Below are 21,894 nucleotides of genomic sequence, written 5' to 3'. Positions count from 1 at the left end.
AAAACACCCCAAGACACATATTAATCAAATTAACAAAGAACATATATTAAAAGCAGCAAGGGAGAAACAACAAATAACACACAAAGGGATTCCCATAAGGATAACAGCTAATCGATCAATAGAAACCCTTCAGGCCAGAAGGGAATGGCAGGACATACTTAAAGTAATGAAAGAGAATAACCTACAACCTAGATTACTGTACCCAGCAAGGATCTCATTCAGATATGAAGGAGAATTCAAAAGCTTTACAGACAAGCAAAAGCTGAGAGAATTCAGCACCACCAAACCAGCTCTTCAACAAATGCTAAAGGATCTTCTCTAGACAGGAAACGCAGAAAGGTTGTATAAACGTGAACCCAAAACAACAAAGTAAATGGCAACGCGACCATACCTATCAATAATTACCTTAAATGTAGATGGGTTGAATGCCCCAACCAAAGGACAAAGATTGGCTGAACGGATACAAAAACAAGACCCCTATATATGCTGTCTACAAGAGACCCACCTCAAAACAAGGGACACATACAGACTAAAAGTGAAGGGCTGGAAAAAAATATTTCACGCAAACAGAGACCAAAAGAAAGCAGGAGTCGCAATACTCATATCAGATAAAATAGACTTTCAAATAAAGGCTGTGAAAAGAGACAAAGAAGGACACTACATAATGATCAAAGGATCAATCCAAGAAGAAGATATAGCACCTATTGCTTTTACAGAGATTTCCAGACCCTGTGAAAGGGCCTTGGTTGGAATTGAGCTGCATGTCTTATCATTGTAAATTTGTGCAAACTCAGTAGAAAGAACCCTGACTGCTGTAGCATCTAATTTGTTAAATGATGTCTTGAAACCAAAGCCTGTGTAATTCTGTCTTTCTTTTTAACAGCTTAACATTGGGTGTGCCAATCAATTCAGCAGTGCTGCCCCAGTTCTTCTTCAGTACTCTCATGATGCTGGAATGTCCTGGTTTCTGGTAAAAGAAGGCTGCTACCCAGCTTCCGCAGGCAAGGGATGCGAAGGAAACTCCAGAGAACTGAGTGAACCAACCATGTATCACACGGGGGACTTTGAAGAATGGACAAGAATCACCATTGTTATTCCAAGGTCTCTTGCATCCAGGTAAAGTGCCCATTCTTACCATGTGCCATAGTTGCCATTTCTAAGGAGCATAATTTATCTCAATATCTTCATTTCATGTATCTCAGTAACCTAAGAGAATTCATAACCTCTAGCAGTATCTATCCAAGTAATGGCTCTTAAGAAAATGACACACACATTTGTGAAAAAGTTTACTAACTTACCCATCCATTCATTCATTCGACAAATGCTTATTGAGCCACCTACCTGTGCCAAGTTCTGTCTTGGGCACTGGGATTACATCACTAACCAGAAGATGTTTAAAAGCTAAGTGAGTTATAAAGCATTATGTAACAAACTTTCATTATGTGATGACTTTTTTCTAACTTAATGCCTTCTTGAATAGACAATTTGAGATATCTCATCATTAAGATAAATATAATACAATAGAGAAAAAGATTTTAAGTCAATTGACAGAAGCATGAGCTAAATGGATTAAGAACTTGAAGCAAATTAGTTTTTGTAATACATCAACAAGTTTAACTCTTAGCTTCTTGGCAGCTAGGACAAAGTGTGAGAGGTCAGGAGATAGGGTTATTTGGTTCTCATTGTTGAATAAGAAGAAAGAAAATATATACATTCTTATAAAAAAAATTAAGTGTACTTTTTTCTAAAATATAGTTGTATTGTGTATATATATCTTTGTGTTGGGTGGAGTAGGTAACATCAAGATCAGTATCTTAACTATAATTTTTCAAAAGATAAAGAAGCATTCTTCAAGTGGACACTTTTTAATTGAATCCTAGAACATAATATTCAGTTGTGATTCAGTCAAAGCATTTCTGTGCAGAACTGAGATGATATAATAGGTCTATTTGTACTGCTGGTGATGTAACTTAATATAGAGGTTGAGCTACACATTAATGCCATTAAGCATTATTTCCAGCCTTACTTTCTTCCTAGAATATGGTAGGACTATACTTTCTCCACACAATTTAAAGTTAGGCATTGCCTAATGAAATGTGAGTGGAAATGAAACACATAATTTTGAGTCTATGTGTGTTTTGCAATCTTATCTGTTTCATGAAAGCACCTTTTGTGATGAAGCTTACATCAGTCTGGGTCCTTGAGTTTCTGCAATCAGCAGACTTTCTTACAACCTATACTGAACATATAGCATAAACCAGAAATAAACTTTTGTTAGGTTAACCCACTGAGACTGGGGTCTGCATATTATATCAGCATAACCTATCTCATCCTGACTGACTGAATGATAACAGCTAAGAATCTATGGGAGTGGTTTATTTATAATGTTTGTAGAGACCATTCTGTCTATAATCTTTCACCTAATTGATCACCAGATTTACATCTAGCTGGATATCCTGGTTGTGTTCTCTGCCTCCCTTGTTAATTAGATATGCATACTTTCAGAAACTGCACCATAGATTTCAGTATACAGACGTCTCAGATAGGTAAGAAACTTGTGTGGTCAGGATATATAAGTTTTTGTGGTAATCTACTAAACTTTGGAGCATAATCTTTAAATGCCAACTATTTCAAGAAATAATTCATCAGTCATTGGATCTAAGATCAACTTATAAGTAATTTTTTTTGTCTTTACATGCCAGTGTACTTTGTTGTGTATCAAAGAGACTCAGATGACTTGGTTTGTGCCAGAGTTGATGAGTTGACCTTCTTTAGTGAAATTTAATAATTTGACTTACGTTGTGCTTTAACTAGGAAACAAGTCCAGCTACTATAAAAGCAAAATAAATTCAGATGCTTAACAAGGCTTAAACAAGATAGAAATCCATTATTTACTGCATAATAGTCCAAAGGTGAGCAGTTCAGAACTGACAGTGTATCTCTGCCATTCTGAACACACAGCTTATATCTCTGGATCCAAGGCAGCTATTCCAGACCTTGTAACCTCTCAATCAGTGGAAGGAAAATGATCAGGAATGCATAGGTGCATTACTTTTTAAAAACTATCATTAGCCCTTTTTCATATCCCTCAGTAGAGCATAGGATAATATTTTTACAGTTGTCTATTACTGTGTAACATTGCTCTCCAAAACATAGTGGCTTAAGATAGCAGTGGCTTATTATTTCTCATGGTTTTATGGAGTTGATTGGGTAGTTCTTCTGCTTGTCTCTCCAAGCTTTATAATGTAGCTTTGTTCAATTTGTAGGTTGACTAGTGTCTGGAATTAGTAGGACCTTTCTCTCTATGTGGTTTTCATCCCAGTATCCACCCCAGTATTCATAATACCCACAGTTGGGTGGTTTCAGTGTTAGAAAAAAACAAAAGTAGAAGCTGCCTGACCCTATCTTACTGCCACACCCTAAGGATCAAAACAAGTCACAAGGCAAGTCTAGATACAGAGAGTGAGAAAACAGGCTCCTCTTTTTGATAGGACGTGCAGAAAAATCTTATAGAAGATATACATAAGGAAGTATGATCCACGTGAAAGTGAAAATTACTAGTTGTGTCCAACTCTTTGTGACCCCATGGATTATACAGCTCATGGATTTCTCTAGGCCAGAATACTGGAGTGGGTAGCCTTTCCCTTCTCCAGGGGATCTTCCCAACCCAGAGATCAAACCCAGGTCCCCTGCATTGCAGGGAGATTCTTAACAACAGCTGAACCACCAGGGAAGCCCAAGAATACTGGAGTGGGTAGACTATCCGTTCTCCAGAAGATCTTCCCAACCCAGGATTCAAACCGGGATCTCCTGCAATGTAGGCAGATTCTTTACCAACTGAGCTACCAGGCATTGTTGTAACAACCTAACATAGTTTGTCCTGGCCCTCTGATTCACATCTGTTCCCCATAAAAACATACTCATGTTCCTCCCAAGACCCTCAAAGGCTTGTGCCATCATAGCATCAGGCTCTAAGTTACTTATCTCATGTCAAGGTTCCCTGGATATGACTAACAGATCTAGGAACTGAAAAGAAAAAAAAAAGTTATCTACCCCACCCCTACCCAAATACAACAGTGAGATAAGATAAACATAATATAACAATAATATATATAACAACATAATAAACACTGCCCACTCAGGAAAATGAAAAGAATGGGAAGCACATAGCAACCACTGGTTCACCAAAATTCTGAAAGCCAACAACAGAGCTGTTACTAGGGTCCCTTCTCTACGAACAATGTCCAGGATAAGAAAGTTTGACAATTCTGCTCCTGGTGAGTAGTTCCCTAATTTTTTGTTCTTCTCAGCTGTTTGTTCTACTCTATAGGCTTCATCCTCTGAGACATCTTTCCTTTTCCATAAGGACACATCTGCTTTTGGAGTTAAATAGCCCTTTCATCCTGCTTATTGCCCATCTCAAACTGGGCATTGTAACATTGCAGCCCTTGTAATCCTCACCCCCACCACTGCCATTCTCTCCCCATGTTTTTCTGAAACTGTTCACTTCAGTTGCTCAGTCGTGTACAACTCTTTGTGACACCATGGACTGAAGCACTCCCTGTCTGTCACCAACTCCTGGAGTTTACTCAAACTCATGTCCATTGAGTCAGTGATGCCATCCAACCATCTCATACTCTGTCATCCCCTTCTCCTTCCACCTTCAGTCTTTCTCACCATGAGGGTCTTTTCAAATGAGTCAGTTCTTTGCATCAGGTGGCCAAAGTATTGGAGTTTCAGCTTCAGCATCAGTCTTTCCAATGAACACTCAGGACTGATTTCCTTTAGGATGGACTGGTTGGATCTCCTTGAAGTCCAAGGGACTCTCAAGAGTCTTCTCCAACACCACAGTTCAAAAGCATCAATTTTTTGGTGTTCAGCTTTCTTTATAGTCCAACTCTCATATCCATACATGACTACTGGAAAAACCATAGCCTTGACTAGATGGACCTTTGTTGGCAAAGTAATGTCTCTGCTTTTTAATAAGCTGTCTAGGTTGGTCATAACTTTTCTTCCAAGGAGCAAGCATCTTTTAATTTCATGGCTGCAGTCACCATCTGCAGTGATTTTGGAGCCCCAAAAAATAAAGTCTGTCACTGATTCCACTGTTTCCCCATCTATTTACCATGAAGTGATGGGACCAGATGTCATGATCTTAGTTTTCTGAATGTTGAGTTTTAAGCCAACATTTTCACTCTCCTCTCACTTTCATCAAGAGGCTCTTTAGTTCTTCGCTTTCTGCCATAAGGGAGGTGTCATCTGCATATCTGAGGTTATTGATATTTCTCCCAGAAATCTTGATTCCAGCTTGTGCTTCATCCAGCCTGGCCTTTCACGTGATGTACTCTCCATATAAGTTAAATAAGCACAGTGACAATATACCGCCTTGACATACTCCTTTCCCAATTTGGAACCAGTCTGTTGTTCCATGTCCAGTTCTAACTGTTGCTTCCTGACCTGCATACAGATTTCTCAAGAGGCAGTTCAGGTGGTCTGGTATTCCCATTTCTTTTCTTTTCTTTTTTATTTTTTATTTTTTTTATTTTTATTTTTTTTATTTTATTAGTTGGAGGCCAACCACTTCACAACATTTCAGTGGGTTTTGTCATACATCAACACGAATCAGCCATAGAGTTATACGTATTCCCCATCCCGATCACCTCTCCCACCCCCCCCTCCACCCGACTCCTCTGGGTCCTCCCAGTGCACCAGGCCCGAGCACTCGTCTCATGCATCTCACCCGGGCTAGTGATCTGTTTCACCATAGATAATATACATGCTGTTCTTTTGAAACATCCCACCCTCACCTTCTCCCACAGAGTTCAAAAGTCTGTTCTGTACTTCTGTGTCTCTTTTTCTGTTTTGCATATTGGGTTATCATTACCATCCTTCTAAATCCCATATATATGTGTTAGTATGCTGTAATGTTCTTTATCTTTCTGGCTTACTTCACTCTGTATAATGGGCTCCAGTTTCATCCATCTCATTAGAACTGATTCAAATGAATTCTTTTTAACGGCTGAGTAATATTCCATGGTGTATATGTACCACAGCTTCCTTATCCATTCATCTGCTGATGGGCATCTAGGTTGCTTCCATGTCCTGGCTATTATAAACAGTGCTGCGGTGAACATTGGGGTGCACGTGTCTCTTTCAGATCTGGTTTCTTCGGTGTGTATGCCCAGAAGTGGTATTGCTGGGTCATATGGCAGTTCTATTTCCAGTTTTTGTTTTTTTTTTTTTAAATATTATTTTATTAGTTGGAGGCCAATCACTTCACAACATTTCAATGGGTTTTGTCATACATTGACATGAATCAGCCATAGAGTTACACGTATTCCCCATCCCAATCCCCCCTCCCACCTCCCTCTCCACCCGACTCCTCAGGGTCCTCCCAGTGCACCAGGCCCGAGCACTTGACTCATGCATCCCACCTGGGCTGGTGGTCTGTTTCACCATAGATAATATACATGCTGTTCTTTCAAAACATCCCACCCTCACGTTCTCCCCCAGAGTTCAAAAGTCTGTTCTGTACTTCTGTGTCTCTTTTTCTGTTTTGCATATAGGGTTATCGCTACCATCTATCTAAATTCCGTATATATGTGTTAGTATACTGTAATGTTCTTTATCTTTCTGGCTTACCTCACTCTGTATAATGGGCTCCAGTTTCATCCATCTCATTAGAACTGATTCAAATGAATTCTTTTTAACAGCTGAGTAATATTCCATGGTGTATATGTACCACAGCTTCCTTATCCATTCATCTGCTGATGGGCATCTAGGTTGCTTCCATGTCCTGGCTATTATAAAGAGTGCTGTGATGAACATTGGGGTGCACGTGTCTCTTTCAGATCTGGTTTCCTCAGTGTGTATGCCCAGAAGTGGTATTGCTGGGTCATATGGCAGTTCTATTTCCAGTTTTTTAAGAAATCTCCACGCTGTTTTCCATAGTGGCTGTACTAGTTTGCATTCCCACCAACAGTGTAAGAGGGTTCCCTTTTCTCCACACCCTCTCCAGCATTTATTGCTTGTAGACTTTTGGATAGCAGCCATCCTGACTGGCATGTAATGGTACCTCATTGTGGTTTTGATTTGCATTTCTCTGATGATGAGTGATGTGGAGCATCTTTTCATGTGTTTGTTAGCCATCTGTATGTCTTCTTTGGAGAAATGTCTGTTTAGTTCTTTGGCCCATTTTTTGATTGGGTCATTTATTTTTCTGGAATTGAGCTTCAGGAGTTGCTTGTATATTTTTGAGATTAATCCTTTGTCTGTTTCTTCATTTGCTATTATTTTCTCCCAATCTGAGGGCTGTCTTTTCACCTTACTTATAGTTTCCTTTGTAGTGCAGAAGCTTTTAAGTTTCATTAGGTCCCATTTGTTTAGTTTTGCTTTTTTTCCAATATTCTGGGAGGTGGGTCATAGATGACCCCACTGAGATTTATGTCGGAGAGTATTTTTCCTATGTTCTCCTCTAGGAGTTTTATAGTTTCTGGTCTTACATTTAGATCTTTAATCCATTTTGAGCTTATTTTTGTGTATGGTGTTAGAAAGTGTTCTAGTTTCATTCTTTTACAAGTGGTTGACCAGTTTTCCCAGCACCACTTGTTAAAGAGGTTGTCTTTTTTCCATTGTATATCCTTGCCTCCTTTGTCAAAGATAAGGTGTCCATAGGTTCGTGGATTTATCTCTGGGCTTTCTATTCTGTTCCATTGATCTATATTTCTGTCTTTTTGCCAGTACCATACTGTCTTGATGACTGTGGCTTTGTAGTAGAGTTTGAAGTCAGGCAGGTTGATTCCTCCAGTTCCATTCTTCTTTCTCAAGATTACTTTGGCTATTCGTGGTTTTCTGTATTTCCATACAAATTGTGAAATTATTTTTTCTAGTTCTGTGAAAAATACCGTTGGTAGCTTGATAGGGATTGCACTGAATCTATAGATTGCTTTGGGTAGAATAGCCATTTTGACAATATTGATTCTTCCAATCCATGAACACGGTATGTTTCTCCATCTGTTTGTGTCCTCTTTGATTTCTTTCATCAGTGTTTTATAGTTTTCTATGTACAGGTCTTTTGTTTCTTTAGGTAGGTATACTCCTAAGTATTTTATTCTTTTTGTTGCAATGGTGAATGGTATTGTTTCCTTAATTTCTCTTTCTGTGTTTTCATTGTTAGTATATAGGAATGCAAGGGATTTCTGTGTGTTAATTTTATATCCTGCAACTTTACTATATTCATTAATTAGCTCTAGTAATTTTCTGGAAGAGTCTTTAGGGTTTTCTATGTAGAGGATCATGTCATCTGCAAACAGCGAGAGTTTCACTTCTTCTTTTCCTATCTGGATTCCTTTTACTTCCCATTTCTTTAAAAATTTTCTACAGTGCTGTGATCCACACAGTCATAGGCTTTGGCATAGTCAATAAAACAGAAATAGATGTTTTTCTGGAGCTCTCTTGCTTTTTTGAGAATCCAACAGATGTTGGCAATTTGATCTCTGTTCCTCTGCCTTTTCTCAACCCAGCTTGAACATCTGGAAGTTCATGGTTCACATATTGCTGAAGCCTGGCTTGGAGAATTTTGAGCATTACTTTACTAGTGTGTGAGATGAGTGCAATTGTGTGGTAGTTTGAGCATTCTTTGTCTTTGCCTTTCTTTGGGATTGGAATGAAAACTGACCTTTTCTGGTTTTGTGAAACTGTGGCCCAACCTTACCTTTTCCAAATAGACATGTGAAACATGTTGTGAAGCTGGGAAGCATGAGGGGTAAATATTTGCTGCCGTGACTAGAATACCAGGATGTTGGAAGACATCGCTTTGAAAGTAGTCCATAGAATCAGGAGCCAAGGAACACAATGCTGGTGTGATACCCCAAAGTCAGATAATATAGAGTTGAATCTGAAACTGCAGTTCATTTGATGCTGAGTAGAATTGCCCAGTTGGTAAAGCCACATCTGAGAAATAAGAAAAGACTGTCCTTATTATCACAAAATGAGCCAATATTTTGAGGCTTCCAATTTATCAGTATTTTCTTAGACCTCAGCTTTTGGAAGGCAAAATCTTGTTCATTAGGATCTGGCTTCCTGGTTTGTTTGAATACTATCCGACTTGCTCGGGATGGCATTTGTGATGGAGAGCTCTCTACTACAGAATAGTAAATATGTTACTGCTTCAACCCATGCGAATGAGCTATTGTTTCTTCTGCAGTATGTTAAACTCAGATATCTCCAAATGCAGTGTTGGAAAGCTGAGAATTATAAGTGAAAATTGTTATAATTTGAAACTATTTTGCCACAAAGCAACATGCTTATCAGTTCAGTTCAGTCGCTCAGTCATGTCCGACTCTTTGCGATCCCATGAATCGCAGCACGCCAGGCCTCCCTGTCCATCATCAACTCCCAGAATTTATTCAAACTCATGCTCATCGAGTCGGGGATGCCATCCAGCCATCTCATCCTCTGTCGTCCCCTTCTCCTCCTGAACCCAATTCCTCCCAACATCAGGGTCTTTTCAATGAGTCAACTCTTCGCATGAGGTGGCCAAAGTATTGGAGTTTCAGCTTCAACATCAGTCCTTCCAATGAACACCCAGGACTGATCTCCTTTAGGATGGACTGGTTGGATCTCCTTGCAGTCCAAGGGACTCTCAAGAGTCTTCTCCAACACCACAGTTCAAAAGCATCAATTTTTCAGTGCTCAGCTTTCTTCACAGTCCAACTCTCACATCCATACATGACTACTGGAAAAACCATAGCCTTGACTAGATGGACCTTTGTTGGCAAAGTAATGTCTCTGCTTTTTAATATGCTGTCTAGGTTGATCATAACTTTCCTTCCAATGAGTAAGCGTCTTTTAATTTCATGGCTGCAGTCACCATCCACAGTGATTTTGGAGCCCAAAAAATTAAAGTCTGACACTGTTTCCACTGTTACCCCATCTATTTCCCATGAGGTGATGGGACCAGATGCCATGATCTTAGTTTTCTGAATGTTAAGCTTTAAGTCAACTTTTTCACTCTCCTCTTTCACTTTCATCAAGAGGCTTTTCAGTTCCTCTTCACTCTCTGCTATAAGAGTGGTGTCATCTGCAACTCTGAGTTTATTGATATTTCTCCCGGCAATCTTGATTCTAGCTTGTGCTTCTTCCAACCCAGCGTTTCTCGGGATGTACTCTGCATGTAAGTTAAATAAGCAGGGTGACAATATACAGCCTTGACATACTCCTTTTCCTATTTGGAACCAGTCTGTTGTTCCATGTCCAGTTCTAACTGTTGCTTCCTGACCTGCATACAGGTTTCTCAAGAGGCAGGTCAGGTGATCTGGTATAATAGTTACTAGAACATTGTTCTTTTACAAATAATTCAAAGCTGATTTTCTCAAAGGAACAGTTTGTGTTCGTGTTAATTCTCTTGGTTCTTGCCTGCAGGGGAGGGACATGGTGGTGGTAAATATGCGCTGGTACCTCCCTGCTGACCCTCATCCCCAACCATACCGCCACTCAGTCTGCTCTTGACTCTCTGTGCCAAATGCAGAAAGTCAGCATCTCTGGGAAGGGCTAGAAACTCAGCTGCTTAATATTCTGCCCAATGTCTGCGCCACCACCACACATCACAAGACAAGCCGGTACACAGGCGCTTACCTTCCTGGTTTAAGTGGCAGATGCAATACCTCTCTGAAGTGTGGTGGGCCGAAGGACAGGGGTAGAAACTGATTCTCCAGGTCATGCAGGCATCCTCTGAACAAAGATGACAATTGGGAAAGGAGTAAAGAGAGAGTGTGTTACCTTCTACTACCTTATCTGAAACATGCAGGACAAAGGGGAATTTTGCTTTCTGAGGGGCAGAAATTATAGATCCATGTTTCTCTGGGTTCTGTTATAGAAACTTAAACAGAAAAGGCAAATGTGACTTTAATTTAAAAAGACTTCTACCAGGGAACTGAAGTGTTTCTTTTTTATTTTAGATGTACAGCCTATCTTTTGGAAGGGACACAGAGGCCTTACCATTTTATTACAAACAATTGGCAAAAGATGCCTTTCACCAATTCCATTTATTTCCTTTGAAAGGAAAAATATCTTCACAGGCTAAATAATATTATAACTCCATTGGGAAGGGTTTTCCTAAAGCCCATGGCTTTACAACTGTACTTTCTTTTTTCTTTTCATTTTTTGGTTTTGCTTTGTTTTGCTAATCTTCAATTCTGTTGTCTTTTGCCTTAAATAATAAGACTGATACATTTTGAATTAACTTCAAAGGAAATAAAACATACATTCATCTTCCTTTTGACACATTGAAAAATGTGTTAAGACTTGCATTAATAGAAATTAATCACTGAAAAACTTTTTAAACCTAGTAAACAACATTGTTGGCTACATTTGTAAATTTGCCAAATGTAAATAACTTAAAATAATGAAGAAAAAAGCCAGGGTTATGATTTGGCGTTGCCAAATTACCATAGTTATTTGAAGAGCCAGAAAGAAATGTACTCTGATACTGCTATATTATTTTCATAATAATAGAGGAGAAAAGGAACCATCTTTATCTACAATTATCCTTGATAATCTTCATTAATCTTTAAGATTCTTTACTCTTCTTTACTTAGAGACTGAATTCACTCAAAAATCTATAAATAATGGCAACATAATTAATTGGTATTTAGATGGTCTAATCTATCTTCCCTCTTTAATGTTAGTAGAACTGAGAAGGAAGAGATGTTTTCTTGTTATGAAGTTATAGATGTAGGTGGGTTTCCATGTATTTGAAAGGAAAAGAGATGTGTTGAAAGGATTGGAAATATTAGAAAGCAACTGGGACAAGTTTTAGTTTGGCAGCCTCAAAACTTATGAGGGAAATAGGACTGGACAGCAGCCCAGGCCACTGGTGTTCCAGGGTTTTGAATCACTGGAACCAGGTCCCTCTTTTGTTCGTTGCCAGTTACCAGTGCTTGTTGGCAGCCCAGCTGGTTGCTAAGTTTGTAGAATAAGCATCTTGGAGACTTCAAGATGAGAAGTGAAGAAGGCAAGGAAGGCAACAGGTGAGAATATAGCTGTCAGTACAAACTTGACTCTTTCCTACCAAAATCATGCAAATGGCAGAGCCATAGTCCCCTTATTTGTTCTAACAAAGTACATTCTATTTGATGGTTTCAAAGATTCCCAAATATCCTCTTAAAATATGCAAGAAAAAGAAAAAAACTATGTTTCTGGCCATCAGAATCTTCTTTATCTGAAATCCTCCTGATATTTAAACATTTATGCTGAAGAAAATATCAAGAAGTTTTGATAAATATTTGAGACCCTTTTAAAGGTTAAGTGTCCAATCAAGTGAACATGACTCCCAAATAAATATATATCTCTTGAGTTTTTCTGAACTGTTCTGTATTTCAGTGCTTTGGTATGAGATATTGGTACCAGAAACACATGTGCTGTTTTTCCCAACAGTAAGACCAGATTCCGATGGATCCAGGAGAGCAGCTCCCAGAAGAACGTGCCTCCTTTTGGCTTGGATGGCGTATACATATCAGAGCCTTGTCCCAGTTACTGCAGTGGCCATGGGGACTGCGTTTCAGGGGTGTGTTTCTGTGACCTGGGATTCACCGGTAAGGCTATAGACATGTCTAATGATTTGTTTGGAAAATATTCATCTCTGAGTACTATATGTCATGATACTTCTTCCAAGGAAATATATTCCTAAGTATTTATTCTTAAGTCCTAAAATTATAGAAATTTGTAACCTAGGCAAATGAGGTACTGAAATATTTTGTAGTTTTGAGCTGCCTAAGAAGGAAAAGCATGATAACATGTATTTCATCCCTTAAGTATTTTCATTTACTAATAATAGTGATAATAATTAACATTTCTTGAGTCCCTACTTCATGCCAAGCACTACAGTAGGTGTTTTTTATTTCACCTCATTTAATTCATGCAACAAATAACCCTACAACAGAGTACTGTCATTGTCCCTGTTTACACTTAAGGAAACAGACACAAAGACACACAGTAACTGTCCCAAGGTCACACAGCTAAGAGTTGCTACAGCTCAGCTTTAATCCCTGGCAGCCAAGCTCTTAAGCATTAGGCTTCCTGTGCTCTTTACATTGCTTTTATACAAAGTGTAATTTTATACATTTAAAGTAAAAGTCAACTTGTGAAACGATAAATGCAAGACTGCCAAACAAAAACTTAACAAGAGAAGTATTTTTTGACCATTATCACCCTGAGATGTTGCTACAAGCAAAAGTAAAAAGGAAGCTGAGATTAAAGAGTAAAATGGGAGAAAATATTATAAGCTTCGTAATCTTTTTATAGAATTTTTCCTGGAATTAACTTCAAAGGATCCTTCCCAGCTTTTCAGTGTTCTGCTCTTCATCTGGCACGTGACCAAAGACAAACATATGTTGTTACAGGCCTTCTGTAGAGAGTGCTGTCACTCCTAGTTTCAGGGTGTTTTTTTCTTAAATCTGGGATAAACTCCCCATATTGATCCTCTAATACAAGGACAACAAATGAGCAAATTTTATTTGTGGACAAAATCTTATATCTCAGTTTACACAAATCCTCTGGTTAACAAAAATCATGAAACTGTGTGGTTCCCTCTGTGTTTGTGTTTAAAAATTTAAAATAATAGAAGCAGAATACTGTTTTGATGATAGCAGTGATGACTGTATTTCAGGCAGATGACTGAGGTTTAAATTTTGATGTGATTTCTTTCCCCCAACACCTATGACAAAGTCTCCTTTGCCCACACACTAATGTACCTTCTAATGTTTCATGATTTTGACAAAACCTGTCTCCTCTGTATTTCTTTTCTTGGAAGCTGCACAAGGAACCTGTGTGTCTATTGTCCCTAATCACAGTGAGATGTTCGATAGGTTTGAGGGGAAGCTCAGCCCACTGTGGTACAAGATAACTGGAGGCCAGGTTGGAACAGGCTGTGGAACACTTAATGATGGCAAGTCTCTCTACTTCAGTGGCCCTGGAAAAAGGGAAGCGAGGACTGTCCCTCTGGACACCAGGAATATCAGGTAAGTAGTTAACTGGTCACTTCATGAACATAGTATTTACTTTGCTGTGTGATCTAACCTACAACACTGTTCTTTTCAGAGTTTACATAGTAATGTTTCTCTGCATAGATTCTGATATATAAAAATGAAGCATAACTTTATAATAAAATAGATTCTGCAAAACTTATACTCCAATTCGTTAATCAGCATACTATCATCACCAAGGCCTGTGTGTCTAATATATGTCAGCTTGGTTTTCTAAAGTTCTCTGTTATTATGAAGAATATTTGATATTAATTTTAATATATGCCAGGAGAAACAAAGAATTTTTTGCAACTTTGAATTCTGTGTCCAAAAATGTGGTGCCCCATTCAGCTAAGTTTATTTGTATTCAGTTATTGAAAACTGTTCCAGAAATTTAAAATACCTACACTGACACCTACTGGTACAATAAATAAGTGCTTAGTTTTAAGGGCAAATGAAATAGTAGCACACCTAAAATATAACTGTGCTTCTTTAGTTTTAATCAAATTATTTTAGAATTGGAAGAAAGGAAGTTAAAGAAAGGTTTGAAGCTCTTAGAGCTTCTTCTCACTAAAATCTGGGTTCTGTGCCATATGTTTTCTGCCTTCGGTCTCTTTCCCCTTCCTTCTAAGTCCTTCTCACAGAGCTAACCCTGTCATGTAGGTTGGTTTATAGTGACTGAGGCATAGATTACATCACACCGAGAGACAGTGGTGAAAAATTAAACCATCTGAGTTTAAGTCCATAGTAGAAGTAATTGTCTGGCCCTAAACAAATATAACATTCAAGTTTTTAATGTTAGATTTTTCCTCCTGAGTTTCCGAGGATAGTATCATCTCAATTTAAAGGAATTCCATTTCAGTGATTTCATTAAATTGCATCAGACTGTCACAGTGAAATGAAGTTAAATTGTTTCCTTTTGTTTAAATCATTATTCCAAAATAAAATTAATGGTCGTATCAGTTAACTTTTCTGAATGGTTATAGAATTAGCCTACTATCTAATCTGTGTAGTTTCTGCTTGTCATATGCCCTTTGTGTTTAAAAATAGTACCTAAGAATTACAAGAGTTTTACTTTTTACTGTGTCAAAATACAGAAGGCTAGATGTCTTCTGAACTCATGTTTTTAAGTAAACTGAGGTGTTTTGGGTTTTTCCCCCCCCCAGACTCGTTCAGTTTTATGTACAAATTGGAAGCAAAACTTCAGGGATTACCTGCATCAAACCAAGAGCTAGAAATGAAGGTAAGCTGCTGTATTTCCATAAAAACTACAGTTACTCCTAGCAAAGTAGTTCTTTCTCCTCCCAAAGTTTGGCTGAAATTTTGTAAACTGATTTGTTGTTCAGTTGCTCAGTAATGTCTGACTCTTTGTGACCCCATGGACTACAGCACACCAGGCTTCCCTATCCTTCATCATCTCTGAGAGCTTGCTCAAGTTCATGTCCATTGAGCCAGTGATGCCATCCAACCGTCTGATCTTCTGTCATCCCCTTCTTCTCCTGCCTTCAATCTTTCCCAGCAGCAGGGTCTTTCCTAATGAGTCAGCTCTTTGCATCAGGTGGCTAAAGTATTGGAGTTTCAGCTTCAGCATCAGTCCTTCCAGTGAATATTCAGGGTTGATTTCCTTTAGGGTTGACTGGTTGGATCTCCTTGCTATCCAAGGGATTCTCCAGAGTCTTCTCCAACACCACAGTTCAAAAGCATCAATTCTTCAGTGCTCAACCTTCTTATTGGTCCAACTCTCACATCCATGCATGACTACTGTAAAAACCATAGCTTTGACTAGATGGACCTTTGTCAGCAAAGTAATGTGTCTGCTTTTTAATAGGCTGTCTAGGTTTGTCATAGCTTTTCTTCCAAGAAGTAAGCATTTTTTCATTTCATGGTTACAGTCACCATCTGCAGTGATTTTGAAGCACAAAAAAATGAAGTCTGTCACTGTTTCCATTGTTTCCCCATCCATTTGCCATGAAATGATGGAACCAGATGCCATGATCTTTGTTTTCCGAATGTTGAGTTTTAAGCCAACTTTTTCACTGTCCTATTTCACCTTCATCAAGAGGCTCTTTAATTCTTCTTCGCTTTCTGCCATAAGGGTGGTGTCATCTGTGTATCTGATGTTATTGACATTTCTCCCGGCAATCTTGATTCCAGCTTATGCTTCATCCAGCCTGGCCTTTCACGTGATGTACTCTGCATATAAGTTAAATAAGCAGGGTAACAATATACATTTTTGATGTACTCCTTTCCCAGTTTGGAACCAGTCAGTTGTTCTATGTCCAATTCTAACTGTTGCTTGTTGACCTACATACAGGTTTCTCAGGAGGTACGTAGCGTGGTCTGGTATTCCCATTGCTTGAAGAATTTTCCACATTTTGTTGTGATCCACACAGTCAAAGGCTTTAGCGTAGTCAATGAAGCAGAAGTAGATGTTTTCCTGGAATTCTCTTGCTTTTTCAATGATCCAGTGGATGCTGGCAGTTTGATCTCTGGTCCCTCTGCCTTTTCTAAATCCAGTTTGAACATCTGGAAGTTCTCAGTTCACATACTGTTGAACCCTAGCTTGGAGAATTTTGAACATTACTTTACTAGCATGTGAAATGAGTACAATTGTGCGGTAGTTTGAACATTCTTTGTAAATGGATACACTACCCTAAATCATTCCTTCTCCTCTCCATCACTAAATGGGTAACTGCAGAGAGACTTGGTCTCTAAGTTTCCTCATCCAGGTCCTTAAGCCTAGAAACATATTTGTTTTAGGGAAACCTATTCCTTTATAGGAGTTCCCAGGTGGCACTAATGGTAAAGAACCCACCTGCCAATACAGGAGACATAAGAGGTGTTGGTTCAACCCCTGGGTCAGGAAGATCCCCTGGAGGAAGACGTGGCAACCCACTCTGGTATTCTTGCCTGGAGAATCCCATGAACAGAGGATCCTGGCAGGGTACAGTCCATAGGCTCGTAAAGAATCAGACATGACTAAAGCTACATAGCACACACACACATTTCTTTATAACTTTACACAAGGAGAAAACAAAATTGCAGATACTTTTACATTCAGCACTGTAGGGTACTAGGAATTTCTTTGCATAGGGTATTACTGATTGCAGATCATACACTGCTTCCTGCCTGTAAACAAATCCTTTGGTAGAAGGAGCAGTTTTGGGTAATAATAAATATGAATTTTTACTGAGAAGTTATATATGCAAGGCACTGTTCCAGGTGTTCTATCTGTTAATGCACTCACCATACCCCTTTGCCATTGGTACTGTAATTTATCCTGTTTTACAGATGTAGATGTTGGGGCCCAGGGAGGACAAATAACTTACTCAAATCACGCTGTCAGTAAGTGGACGAGCAGAGATTCAAACCACTAGAGCCTATGCCTCTCTCCTTCCCCAGAACCCTATTCTCTCAGACATCCACACCATCTTCTGCCTCCATGATTCAGTGCTGAAAGAAATGCAAAACACTTCAAGTATACATAGTTGGCCTTCAGTTGCTATACAGATATGATAGGATTCCTTAAGGGACCCTACCTGTGAGTTGGTTCCTGGCACAAAATCCATAAGCTTCTCAGATGGATCCTCCTCCAAACTTTGATCTCATGACAATCATGTGAAGAATTTTGTAGCTTTCAAGTTTGTTATTATCTCGGGTATGACTATGTAAAACTTATTGGCTTAAACACTACAGTACCTGTTAGTCAGTAGAGCTACCGATAGCTCTGTTCATCAGTTCTAAATGTCCTTGGCCTTATCATCAGTAACTGAAAGCTTCCTTGACTTTTCCTAAGTATCTCAGTACTGTTAGTCTAGTAATTATCCAGATCATCTATCCATTGAATTAGCAGTCTAGAAACTTGTATAGGCTATTTTGCATTTCCTGGTCTCTTTGACAAGCGTTTATTAAGAATCTGCTCTAAGCTAGGCACTGTTCTATACAGTGTCACCAAAAGATAGATGCATCAGTCTTGATGAGCTAGTTTATGCTACAATGACAGACAACTCTCAGTCTCTGTGGGTTGAAACATAAGATTTGTCCTCTGTGCTGCATTTTCCTCATGGGTCATCTGAGGTTCTCATCCAGCACCCAGGATAATGAAGCAGCTGCTAGGTAGCTTCTGGGTGTTGCCAGCCATGTGGCTGAAGGAAAGAGAACATGTGATAAAGGGGACAAGAAATGCAAACTACCGTGTAGCAGGATGCGAACAACCAGTGTGGCAGTAATGAGCACAGCAGACAGAAGCGCTACCCTTAAGAGAACTTATATTGTAGTAAGAGGAGTCAGAAATCAAGAGTAAAAGAAATGAGCAGGATGTTAGATTGATGGGCTAGATAGAAATAAATAAGCTGATGAGATGGAAAGTAAACTTATGCTGGGAAAGATGCTGATTTCAATAGGGTGATCTGGGAGTGGACTTACTGAGAAAGTGACATTTAAATTGAAATCTTAAAGGGGAAAGTGTTAGTTGCTCAGTCGTGTCTGACTCTTTGCGACCCCAGGTACGGTAGCCCGCCAGGCTCCTCTTTCCATGGGATTTCCCAGGCCAGAATACTGGAGTGGGTAGTCATTCCCTTCTTTAACGATCCTTCCTAACCTGGGGATTGAACCTGGGTCTCCTCCATTGCAGGCAGATTCTTTACTGTCTGAGCCACCAGGAAAAGGCTTCCCCAGTAGCTCAGCAGTAAAGAATCTGCCAGCAATGCAGGCGATGCAGGAGACTGGTTCCATTCCTGGGCTGGGAAGACCCCCTGGAGGAGCAAATGGCAACCCCCTCAGTATTCTTGTCTGGGAAGTCCCATGGACAGAGGAACCTGGTGGGCTGCAGTCCAGTTCCGTTCCTATGACGGGCTGCAGTCCATAGGATTGAAAATAGTTAAGACACAACTGAGGACACACATTAATGGTGAGAAAAGCCCAAACAGAAAGAGCTTAAGGCAAGTTTTCCAGTCCGAAGAAACAGCAAAGGCCATGAGGTGGAAAGGAGCTGTGGTGTTGGAGGAACAGAAAGAAAGCCAGATGGCCTGGGGCTCATTTAGGTTTAGGAATGCTGGGGAGAAGGAGGAGAGGGACAGAGCCAGGTCATGCAGAGCCTTGCTGGCCATGGAACAGAGGTGGGATTGGAATCCACTGTATTAGAAACAACTGAAGACTTTTAGGTCAGGCAATGATATAACCTGATTTAAATTTTTATAAGATCACCCTACAGAAACAATATGTAGTTCAAAACAAGAGTATCTCTAGAGCACATTCTCCACCCACATGGAAACAGGTGCTTTGAGGGATGCAAAGGTAGATGGAGTTCTGTCCCAGTATCTTGCTTACTGACTGGAGAGGTGGAGAACCTGAATGTTTTCTTTAAATTTGGTGATAAAATTGCTATTTAAAAGTAGTTCGTGGTTGGAACATGAAGCAACTATGTGCATGTGCATATGTGCATGATTCTTGTGAAAATTACAAATCCATACCCCTATTTGTATATGAGGAAAAAAAAGAAACTCTGACTAGAGTATAATGGGAAGCATCCACTTACTGACCTGAGACTGTCCTCTGCTGTAACCTCTGATTACAAATGCTCTTATCTGCCTTCTGGGACTTATTCCCTTTAGGAACACAACTTATTCTCAACAACCCTGAGCCGTTTTCTTGAACTCACTGCTGCCTGTGTAATTTACATCCCACAGGCATTTCTCAGCCTTTTATTGAAAACTGGTTGTTAAAATGTAAATCTGCCTAAATCCTTGAACAAATCTCTTCCAGTGATAAAAGTAAAGATTTTCTGCATACTCAAGCTGAAGCCTCAATTTACATATTTGGAATTAAAATCAAAATTAGGCTATTTTCAGTAAGACTGGGAAGAATGAGGATGGAGTTGTCATTTTAAAAGGGGAATGTTTTATGTTTCTTAAATATTTGGTAGTTGAGCTGAAATGACTTGGTTTATTCCGATGGACAGTGTTTAGATGACACAGCTAAAGAGGATCAGTTCAGCTCAGTCACTCAGTCATGTCTGACTCTTTGCGACCACATGGACTGCAGCACACCAGGCTTCCCTGTTCATCACCAGCTCCCAGAGTTTGCTCACTCATGTCCATTAAGTCAGTGATGCCATCCAACCATCTCGTCCTCTGTCATCCCCTCCTCTTCCTGCCTTCACTCTTTCCCAGCATCAGAGTATTTTCTAATGAGTCAGTACTTTATATCAGGTGGCCAAAGTATTGGAGTTTCAGCTTTAGCAAGAGTCCTTCCAATGAATACTCAGGGTTGATTTCCTTTAGGATGGACTGGTTTGATCTCCTTGCAGTCCATGGGACTCTCTCTCCCTCTCCTTGCCATCCAAGGGACTCTCAAGAGTCTTCTCCAACACCACAGTTCAAAAGCATTAATTCTTCAGTGCTCAACCTTCTTTATGGCCCAACTCTCACATCCATGCATGACTACTGTAAAAACCATAGCTTTGACTAGATGGACATTTGTCCGCAAAGTAATGTGTTTGCTTTTTAATAGGCTGTCTAGGTTTGTCATAGCTTTTCTTCCCAGAAGTAAGCATTTTTTCATTTCATGGTTACAGTCACCATCTGCAGTGATTTTGGAGCCCAAGAAAAAGAGACCCAGAGATTGATTAAAAAAAAAAAAAAAGATAGATAGATAGATAGATAGATAGAGATACTGCTGTTTCCCTTTTTTGCATTTCTCCATTCATTCATACTTACCTGAGAGGCATTCCATTGACCTGAAGAAGTGGGGGCCTCCTCTCTGCAGATCTTGCAGTTAGTTGCCTGCAGGTGTATGTGACAGTCCTGAAAAAGGCAATGTGGAGAAAGGCAGCAGGCAAAAACCAACTGTAGCAGGGACCACTTAAGCTATAATTCTCATATTCTCATGTACATCTGAATCCTTTCAGTTCAGTTGAGTTCAGTTGCTCAGTCGTGTCCAACTCTTTGCGACACCATGGACTGCAGCATGCCAGGCCTCCCTGTCAATCACCAACTACGGGAGTTTACTCAAACTCATGTCCACTGAGTTGATGATGCCATCCAACCATCTCATCCTCTGTCATTCCCTTTTCCTCCCACCTTCAGTCTTTCCCAGCATGAGGGTCTTTTCAAATGAGTCAGTTCTTTGCATCAGGTCGGCAAAGTATTGGAGTTTCAGCATCAGTCCTTCCAATGAATATTCAGGACTGATTTCCTTTAGGATGGACTGGTTGGATCTCCTTGCAGTCCAAGGGACTCTCAAGAGTCTTCTCCAACACCACAGTTCAAAAACATCAATTCTTCAGCACTCAGCTTTCTTTATAGTCCAACTCTCACATCCATACATGACTACTGGAAAATCCATATTCTTGACTAGATGGGCCTTTGTTGGCAAAGTAATGTCTGTGCTTTTTAATATGCTGTCTAGGTTGGTCATAACTTTTCTTCCAAGGAGCAAATGTCTTTTAATTTCATGGCTGCAGTCACCATCTACAGTGGTTTTTGAGCCCAAAAAAATAAGGTCTGTCACTGTTTCCACTGTTTCCCCATCTATTTGCCATGAAGTATGGGACCAGATGCCATGAAAGTATGAGACCAGATGCCATGACCTTAGTTTTCTGAATGTTGAGTTTTAAGCCAACTTTTTCACTCTCCTCTTTCACTTTCATTAAGAGGCTCTTTAGTCCTTTGCTTTTCTGCCATAAGGGTGATGTTATCTGCGTATCTGAGGTTATTGATATTTCTCCCAGCAATCTTGATTCCAGCATGTGCTTCATCCAGTCCAGCATTTCTCATGATGTACTCTGCATAAGTTAAATAAGCAGGGTGACAATATATAGCCTTGACGTAATCCTTTTGCTATGTGGAACGAGTCTGTTGTTCCATGTCCAGTT

At 39.6% G+C, this 21,894-nt stretch overlaps 1 protein-coding gene across 1 annotated transcript in view; it reads left to right on the top strand.

Annotated features, from left to right (window-relative positions):
• The window catches only part of RELN (reelin), a 530,384-nt gene that overhangs the window by 417,556 nt on the left and 90,934 nt on the right, over nucleotides 1–21,894 (top strand). The window contains exons 28-31 of the mRNA XM_065939296.1: nucleotides 884–1,116; nucleotides 12,436–12,593; nucleotides 13,811–14,018; nucleotides 15,188–15,264. Of these exons, the coding sequence (XP_065795368.1) occupies nucleotides 884–1,116; nucleotides 12,436–12,593; nucleotides 13,811–14,018; nucleotides 15,188–15,264 (676 nt within the window). The remainder of the gene's footprint in view (nucleotides 1–883; nucleotides 1,117–12,435; nucleotides 12,594–13,810; nucleotides 14,019–15,187; nucleotides 15,265–21,894) is intronic.

The sequence above is a fragment of the Muntiacus reevesi genome, chromosome 6 (genome assembly GCF_963930625.1).
Source record: "Muntiacus reevesi chromosome 6, mMunRee1.1, whole genome shotgun sequence".
In the NCBI taxonomy this organism is placed as follows: domain Eukaryota; kingdom Metazoa; phylum Chordata; class Mammalia; order Artiodactyla; family Cervidae; genus Muntiacus; species Muntiacus reevesi.
This window is presented reverse-complemented; position numbering and strand designations above follow the sequence as displayed.